The sequence below is a fragment of the Alosa alosa genome, chromosome 23, assembly GCF_017589495.1.
Source record: "Alosa alosa isolate M-15738 ecotype Scorff River chromosome 23, AALO_Geno_1.1, whole genome shotgun sequence".
Classification (NCBI taxonomy): Eukaryota; Metazoa; Chordata; class Actinopteri; order Clupeiformes; family Clupeidae; genus Alosa; species Alosa alosa.
Window position 1 is genome coordinate 1,245,747 of NC_063211.1, and position 9,774 is coordinate 1,255,520.

The 9,774-nt window shown below is 45.0% G+C and overlaps 1 protein-coding gene across 1 annotated transcript in view; it reads left to right on the forward strand.

The window, feature by feature from the left end:
• The first annotated feature begins 7,505 nt into the window (after positions 1 to 7,505).
• The window catches only part of sbf1 (SET binding factor 1), an 85,935-nt gene continuing 83,666 nt past the window's right edge, over positions 7,506 to 9,774 (forward strand). The window contains 1 exon segment of the mRNA XM_048235618.1: positions 7,506 to 7,701. Within this exon segment, the coding sequence (XP_048091575.1) occupies positions 7,647 to 7,701 (55 nt within the window). The 5' untranslated portion in view covers positions 7,506 to 7,646.

The window sequence follows — 9,774 nt, forward strand, 5'->3', positions numbered from 1 at the left end:
AGGGGTTAGGTCCCTTGCTTCAGCCGTGCCTACTAGTCGGGGTTCAAACCGGCAACCCTCCAATTAAAAGTCTGAAGCGCTAACCAGTAGGCCACGGCTGCTGGTTAGTTTGTGTGATATAGACACAGCTTGTGTGATCTCTACAGATGCGGTTTATCCAGAGTGCTATAAAACTCCACGCTAGCTCTCTACAGATGCGGTTTATCCAGAGTGCTATAAAACTCCACGCTAGCTCTCTACAGATGCGGGTTTATCCAGAGTGCTATAAAACGCCACGCTAGCTCTCTACAGATGCGGTTTATCCAGAGTGCTATAAAACTCCACGCTAGCTCTCTACAGATGCGGTTTATCCAGAGTGCTATAAAACGCCACGCTAGCTCTCTACAGATGCGGTTTATCCAGAGTGCTATAAAACGCCACGCTAGCTCTCTACAGATGCGGTTTATCCAGAGTGCTATAAAACTCCACGCTAGCTCCACACTCATGGGCCTGTCCATCTTGAGTCATGTGAGGTACGAGAGAGAGAGATGACGGAAACAAATCTATGCTTAATGAGACCACAACTTCCTCATCACAAAAAAAGACACATTACAAGAAAAAAAAGTGATGCTGGGGGGAGGGAATCTTTTTATTCCTCATGCAGTGCAGGCTATATTAGATGTGAGCTACATTTGGTTATTAAGATGCATGTATCTGTGTTTATTTGTTTCATGCCTCATCCATATGAACTCAACAATAATATATGTTTTGCACACTGTCTTTGTGCGCAGCATTCAATCTATATTGTAACTTACTGTAAGCAAACTAAATGAGATCAATACAAATCCAAATCCTATACTGTAACCTAAACAAACTAAATGAGATCAATCCAAATCCAAATCCTATATTGTAACCTAAACAAACTAAATGAGATCAATACAAATCAAAATCCTAAACAAACTGAATGAGATCAATACAAATCAAAATCCTAAACAAACTAAATGAGATCAATACAAATCCTAAAACTACTTCTTAGGGCAAAAAGTGAGTCAAAAATTCTTTTTTTTTTTTTTTTTTTTTTTTTTTTCCATGGTTTATTTATGTAAGTTTTTAGGGTTTTTTTTTCCCAATACAGAGTACATGAAACAGTAAAAGTCCATTCCACAATGACATTGCAAAGCTGACATAAACTCAATACAGGGATACCCACCCCACCCAACCCCCTCCCCTCCCCTCCCCTCAATCCCACCCTCCACCCCACCCGCAATACCACCCGCCCTCCACACCCTAACCCACCCCACCCAGACTGTACTGTTCTACAAACACAGAGAAAACTGAAACTAAGACATGACACCAGGGGATGCAAATTAAAATATTAAAATAATAATAAAAAAAATAAATAAATAAAAACCCTAATTAAATAAAAAATAAATAAATAAAAATAAGAAGAAGAAGAAGGGGAGAGGGGGTGGGGGTCTCATATTATGCGTATAGCATCTCCAAGGAAGTCCCCAGCACAATCAGGTGAGTGCAAATGTCAGGGATACCCTAGCATCCTTGTGTAAATAAGGTATAGCTCATGAGGGATCTTGGAGTTGCAAGTTCAGTGTTTCAACATGCAGAAGGAAGGGCTGCCATATCTTATTGCATTTGGATATAGAGCCTCGCCTTAAGTACCGCATCCTCTCCAGCTTTGAGAACATTAGCACATCCCTTATCCAAAGTGTATGTGAGGGTGGGTGGGAGTCTTTCCAGTGTATCAAAATTAAACGCCTAGCAATTAAAAAAACAAATGCAACAAAGTCTGATTTGGAGCTGGATAGCTTGATGGTATCCGGTAAGACTCCAAATAGAGCGGTGAGTGGGCTTGGGTCCAGGGGTGTCTGCAAAACATCCGAGACAGAAGAGAATATAGACATCCAGTATGTATGTAGGGAGGGGCAAGTCCAGAACATATGCAAAAGTGTACCATGGTGCTGCCGACATCTGTCACAGAGTGGGTCAGTATTTGGATAGACACGGGACAGTCGGACCTTCGTCCAATACACGCGATGTAGAAGCTTACATTGAATAACTCCATGTCTCGCACATATTGAGGAGCCATGCACACGTCCAAGAATTGATCCCCAAGCCAGTGTCAAATCTATGCCCAGGTCTTGTGACCAGAGAGCTAGAAGTGTGTCATTTGAAGGAGAATAGAAAGAGAGTATAACAGCATATAGTGTGGACACCATGCCCTTCATTGTCAGGGGGACGTTCAAGATTCTATCAATAGGAGTGGTGGCTGGGATTCGTGGAAAATCTTTATCGTCTTTTTATAAAAAATCTCTTACTTGTAAGTATCTGAAGAAGTGACTGTGGGGAAGATGGAATTTCTCTACTAACTGCTGAAAGGATGCAAAGACACCCTCTATAAACAGGTCTTTTACTGAGCACAAACCACTCTGCAGCCACGGTCTAAAAGCACCGGCCCCTGCATTGAGGGGGGAATAGGGGTTATTACTGAGTGGCATACACAGTGGTGGTGTATTAATTTTCAGATGTTTACAGAGTTGGTTCCAAATCACGCAGGGTAGATGAGACAATTCTGTTTTTTACAGGCTTAAATCTAGTTGAAACAAGGGAGGATGCAACTAGCGCGAGACAGAGAGGCAGGTGTGCATGACAGGGACTCCATTAGACACCAAGCAGGGGAGTCATCAGGAGCTACGCCAGCATCCAGTACATAACTGCCTGCAGGTTAGCTGCCCAATAATAGGATAAAAAATTAGGTAGTGCCATCCCCCATCTTTTTTGTGTTTTGCAACACTGTCTTGGCGTAATCGTGGCACCTTTTGTTCCAGATGAACTGTAATATTGCCGTGATCCAAGTTGTGGAAAAATGACTTTGGAATAAAACCGGGATGCACTGGAAAAGATAAAGAAACTTAGGGAGAACATTCATTTTTACTGAATTTATTCTGCCTGCAAGTGACAGAGGCAGGACTGACCAGCGACGAAGATCATCCTTAGTACGTGAGAGTAAAGTATCGAAGTTTAGCTTCAAAAGGTTATTGAAGTTGTTAGAAACTGATACCCCTAAGTATTGGAAGCCATTTTTTGCCACTCTAAAGGGGAGCCTTGATAGTGAACTCAAAGAGGCAGCTGCTGCTTGGACAGGGAAAACCTCACTTTTGTCTAAATTAACTTTATACCCTGATATAGCCCCAAAATGCTCTACGGTCATAAGGATAAATGGCATAGACTCCAGTGGTTTAGAGATAAATAAGAGGAGATCGTCAGAGTATAGTGACACCTTTTGTTCAATACCATAGCGAGTGATCCCTTTAAAATCCAACAGATTACGGAGAGCAATGGCTAAAGGTTCAATTGCCACCGCAAAAAGGAGAGGCGAAAGGGGGCAGCCCTGTCTGGTGCCCCTGTGGAGGGCAAAGTATTCTGAGAAGTTGCTATTCGTACGAACTGAAGATAGAGGGGAGGTGTAAAGAAGTCGTGTCCAGGCTAGGAAACCCTCACCGATTCCAAATTTAGAAAGGCAGGAGAAGAGATAGTCCCACTCAACCCTTTCGAAGGCTTTCTCAGCATCCAACGATACAACTACCTCCGGACACTGGGAATTGCCTTCGTCATAAATAACATTAAAGAGGCGCCGTATGCTGAAAAAGGAATGTCTGTTTTAATAAAACCAGTCTGATCTGAGTGTATGATGGAGGGAGGACCAATTCCAGTCTGAGAGAAAGAGCCTTAGCAAGAATTTTAATATCAGCATTAAGTAAAAGAAATGGGGCTGTAAGATGAACAATGGTCAGGGTCCTTATTTTTTTTTTTTATATTAAAGAGATAGAGGCTTGCCGAAGAGAGGGGGGGAGGATTCCACTTGATAGGGATTCATTTAGCATATTAAGCAGCATAGGAGCAATATTAGTGGAAAACTTTTTATAAAATTCAATCGGAAGGCCATCAGGCCCAGGAGATTTCCCAGACTGCATAGAGCAGATTGCCCTGATAAGCTCATCCTCAGTGAGTGTTTGATCCAGGGACTCCCTCTGATCTGAAGAAATGGTGGGCATTTCCAATCCATTAAAAGAAAGACTCCAAGGTCTGAGGGTCAGTGTGTTCAGATGTATAGAGGGGAGCTGTAAAAGTCTTTGAAATAATTATTTATCTCAGAAGGGTCTGTAGTTGTGCTGGTGGGAGTGGTTAATTTAGTAATGAGATTGGACGTGCTAGTTTGTCTCAGCTGGTAAGCCAACAGTTTGGAAGGTCTATCTCCGGATTCATAGACAGAGTGTCTTAGCTTCAGCAAGTTAGATTCTGCTTGCTCTGTGGATAACATGTCGAATTCAGACTTTAGAATGAGCAGTTTCTTAAATAGTTCTGGAGAAGGGGCAGAGGTTTATTCAACATCTAGTTGAGCTATCTGTGTGAGAAGTTGAGTTTGTCGTTCTCACGCCTGCTTACCTTGAGATCCAGAAAAAGCTATGATTTGTCCCCTAATGTATGCCTTAAAAGTTTCCCAGATCAATGACGCAGACACCCCTGGAGTAACATTGGTGGATACAAAAAAATCTATTTGAGATGAAATAAAGTTAACAAAAGCTTCGTCTGAAAGTAGAAGTGAGTTAAAGTCAAAAATTCTATACTATAGGTGAGGGTGATATTGTTTGTGTGAGCCACCAGTGTCATTAAAGACATCTATTTTTCATGGTGTCATTTGTGCTGTCTCCGATTGAGAAGATCAGCGTACAAACACATACACACATACTGTACACACAGAGATACACACACACACACACACACACACACACACACACACGCAGAGCCATGACTTGCATGAGGCCCAAAAGCCACTTCCTGCTTACCGGTCTGTTGGCAGGAAATCATGTGACTCCCAACATCCGGGCCTGACGGTTGCAGCTTTGTCTGTCGAGTGAGCAATGTCATCTCGGAGTGGATCAGGGACAGGGGCTGACCTTTACACACACACACACACACACACGCACACACACACAAAGGTCAGAGTTCATTCAGAGTGGAACAGCAGTCACTGTCTCCCTTTGTCCCAGAGATCTCACAGAGCCTCTGGAATGTTGGCTGCCCATTCGACACAGTACGTGTGGCTAAATAAGAGTCCCGTAGCAACGCTGTCATGACTCTCCTGATGGCTGCCCATTCTGTCGTATGTGTGTCCGTAGCAACGCTGTCATGACTCTTCTGATGGCTGTCATAAATCATTTACATGTGCCATCAGAGAGCTTAACTCACCACAGCCTCAGCTGATCCTGCTAAATATATGATGCTGTGCCTGTGTATGTATACCAATATAAGTCTGTGTGTGTGTGTAGATGTCTGATGATGTGCATCTGTGTGTATGCATGTACATATTGTTTGTAAGATTATGTGTGTTTTTGAGTGAGACTGTGTATTGGTGTGGGTGTCTTTGTGTCTGTGTGATTGCATGTGTGTGTGAGAGTGACAGACAGTGTGTGAGGGGTGCCGAGAGGGAGGAACTGGACGAGATGGGTACTAGGTATCAAACTGGACGTGAAGGTTGCCCAGCTGTTGGGAGGAGCTTATCACTGTCAGCACTGTGTTTGCCCCAAAAGCCAAAAGCATGATCCTGGGAAACCTGATCAGTCTGGCCGATGGGAAACCTGGTTATAGACATGGCTCATCCTCCCACAGTCTTCCCCCTCCATCCCTCCCTCTCTCTCTCCCTCCCTCCCTCTCTCCCTCCCTCTCTCCCTCCCTCTCTCCCTCCCTCTCTCTCTCCTCCCTCGTACCTTTAATTAGCAAACAGGAGGCTTGTGTTATCTGGTGGCCAGCTCCTCCTCCTCTTCCTTCCTACTGGCAGTGTTCCAGCTGAAGTTCATGTGTGTGTGTGTGTGTGTGTGTGTGTGTGTGTGTGTGTGTGTGTGTGTGTGTGTGTGTGTCCATGGGACAGAGACAGAAACTGGACACAACCCCTTCTGCACGGGGCCTGATCTGGGGTGTTAATGCGTGGGGGAATCCTGCTGCAAGGCAGTGTTTGTTCAAGACATCATTAGGCGAACTGAGGTGCCACATGGTACTTACTCAGGGTTCTGTCTTTAGAACCACTGTCGTTTGAGCCCATGCCTCTCCCAGCACCACAGTGATGATAACACAGAGGTGGAGGAAGAGGAGGAGGAGGAGGAGTCCAAGACAAATTAAAATCAAACAGAGCAACAAAAGAAAAAGGCATCATGCTACAGCTGCATGGCTGGGTATGTTTTTTAAATCCTTAAGCGAGCGGTACTTTGGGTTAAAGGGCATGGAACAGGAAGAGTTGGAATTTGTTCTTTTTTTCCACGAGTGCCGTTTAAGTGCTGGCAGCCAAGGACGGCTCTGTCCAACGCAGCCTGTGGAGGTTCCGTTGGGCTTTCCTGCGCAGGGGTCAGGGGTCAGCCCAGCTCAGCTTGCCGATTTTGACGTTTGCACAACGCTGGGACAACTATGCTATGCATATCTTTCTGTTAATGAGCCGGGTGTCCATACTTCTGCTGTTGCTGCAGCCTGCTGTCACACACACACACACACACACACACACACAAGTGTCTCAGTTTTTCACTGTTGCAACATTACATAACTTTCAGAGGAAGGAGTTGTCATGTTGAGACCATGGGGCTAACAATACAGACATGCGACAACCTGTGGATAGGAATACTTATGGCTGAATAATACAGTACAGTAACATTTTTTGGAAACAATCACAGACATATAAACAAACACCATTTGGTCAGAATTTGCCTCCCTTATCTCAGATATCTTATGCAAGATAAATGTGTACAGAAAGATATCTTCTTAGCCAAATGTATAGCACATTAACATTAACAGGGATTTTGTAAGCGAAAATGAGGGTTGAGCTGACATAGGCCTGTTGCACCATGCCACATCCTGGTCTTAATTGTTTGCAAATGTAGACCCATAGAACAAGTCATTAGTGAAAAAGAAATGTTACAGGCAGGGTAGCTGAAAGTAAAAGCTATCTAAACTGCTGACAGCGGTGCTTGTGAGCGTTCTATTTAGCCAGCCCACAAGGAGAGATCAGAGCTCCCCAAGAGTATACGGACATCACCATGAATGACATAATAATAATATTGTCTATTGTATGGCTCATTCAAAAGACAGGTTAAGGGGTTAAGCTAAGGAAAAAATCTTATGGCAACAAACTTTTGAGGAGGCTATTGCCTGTTGTAGCCTACTGCTGAAACCCTTCAGATTTGGGCCATGAAGTGAACAGTAGCATCATACTCTACACCAAGTTGCCCTTGCTATAAAGTAATGGCTTACCTAAACATCCTCACCAACGCCTAAATAAAAAGACGGTCCAGTCCTTTCTTCTAATACATTTGAAATTGTTGTTATGGTAGAATGAGAGCAATCCTTTCAAATCTCCTGGAAGTTAATTTTAATGAATGGTCGCTCAACAATCTGATCTCTCGCGCCCCTCCCTGTAGCTTCCACTCTGCGCCTGCGCATCGCAACCTGCTGTCAGGGCACGGCACACTGACAGTATGGCGGCCGAGTTTTGCTGGGAGGATGCTGCTGTCGCCTGTGATGACTGTTCTGCCATCAGAATGTGAACGGAATAAGGTCTCTAAAGGGAAAGGAAACCGCTCTAAAGGCCTGTCGCCGTGATCTAAAGGATGGCCAGGCTCGCCGATTACTTTCTTGTGGTCGGATATGATCTCGAAAAGAGAGGTGAGTACTGACGGGCTATTTTCCTCCCTGCTCTGCTAGCGAGCTATCTGTCTCTAGCTAGTTCAGTTAGCCTATTAGCTATGGTTCAGCCCCGGCCATGGTAAACAGGAGGCGGAGGATAGGGAGGCGGGGACGGCTCGGCTCGGCTCGGGACAAAGCAGCGTCCCACTCAGCTGATTTTCGATACGGACTGTACACTCAAATCTCAACCGTGGATTACGAAGGCCTGTGAAGTTTTAGTGATATTGAGCCCATCGGCTCGATTTTAATCTCCAATATCTGGGAGGGTGTGTGATGACTGTATTTAGAGTAGCTTTGTTAGCTTGAAACATTTAATCAATCTTCTAATTGAGAAATTATTGGCATAGTGTCTCTGTATCCTCACTAGTTCATGCTAGCAAGCAAGTTAGCTAGCTAATGAGGATTTATCAATCCAGCTCGCTCACCACCGCTAACATGATAGCGCGTGCCGTCTGCTCATTTGTGACACTATCAGAGCAGATTGTGTAGTATGCACACTAATATCTTGAACAGACAATTTAACACTTTCTGACTCTCACAAAGTGTTGTCAGTTTAAGTTGCATCAGACAGTACAGCCAGTAACTAACATGGACACGTATGAATTTTCTTGCTGGCTTCAAAGACTGCTGATAAATTAACGACCTAAATTGACGTGTTCATCGTGCGCTAGCTTAATGGGAATCTGTAAACTTAACTACAACCGGAAACGATGTTGCTGCATTTTTGCGTGCTTGCTTGTTGTAGGTCAGTGGAAGTTGGGACAACCCTGCTCCTCCCAAGTCCACCACAAGCCAACTTGAGCCGAGTGCTGTCGTTTGCAGCTCGGACTTGGCGCGGTGTTGTGGTGCGGCGAGTCGGTGTTTGGGACCGTTATCCGAGTCCCCCCGCCTCCCTCCCCCTGTGTTTGTGGCCTAGATTCGTGTCATATAATGGCCCTTAAAACATCCATTATTCACGACGCCTTCGCCGAAGAAAGCATGTAAGCTCGAAACCGGTAGATAACGATGGGGAGGGCTGCTCTGTTTAGAGAGTGGAGTTGGTGGATATATTATTTATCAAGGCACATGAAGGAGCCTTAACACGACAAGTCCCCGGTGACTGACAACAGCGTGCGTGCACATAAGGGCCCGTCAGCGTGTATTGGGTGCAACGGGCCGGGCTCAGATGCAACCCCCGAAAAGAACTCTCCTCTCTCCACTTTCCATCTCTTAATGCAGTGGCCAACCCGCGTAGTCGTGCGTGTCGAAGCCCTTTGGCAGGATGTCAGGAGCGAAAAAAAACAGTGCGTGCTGCAGAACGCCTCTCTCTCTTCCGGCAGTGAGAGGTTGAAGCACTGATCAAGCAGACGCTCGAAGCATCTGGAAGCCAGGCGCCTTAACGTCAACAGCCCAGGTGATTCCGTGGAAGCTGGAGGAGAGTGGATGTCCTCTCGGTTCCGTGTGTGTGTGTGTGTTTTAGGTACATAGGGCCTAGTGGGCGAAAAAGTCAGCTTCAGACATCACTTAAGTTCATGACTGCTTCCTGACCATTACAGAAACAGACGTTTTGCACGAGGACATAGTTTCAGTGTGATGGTTTGTGGCTAACTACAGTACGTGTTGCATGGTGGTGTAAAGGTGACGCTCTCTGGAGCCTATTGCCATATCCTTCTTCCACACACACACACACACACACACACACACACACACACACACCAGTGTTTCCCATACATTTACTTATTTGTGGCGGCCCACCACAATAACATTGATCACCACACAATGATTTTCCAGGTTGCTCTAAATTGTGCTTAAATCTGGTTAGCATAATAACCACGCTGCGCTAATTTGTTCAAAACCTGTAACTGCATTCAATTTAATTCTGCAAACCTACCACCACATATAGAATTCAATTCTGTGGGAAACACTGCACACACACACACACACACACACACACACACACTCATGTAGACACCCATCGGTCCTATAGGCCCCATTTTCCTGCCACCAATAAATAAATGCATGCAGCTCCATGTCTGCTCCTTGCTCATCCTGTACTGCAAGTTGCTGATGGTA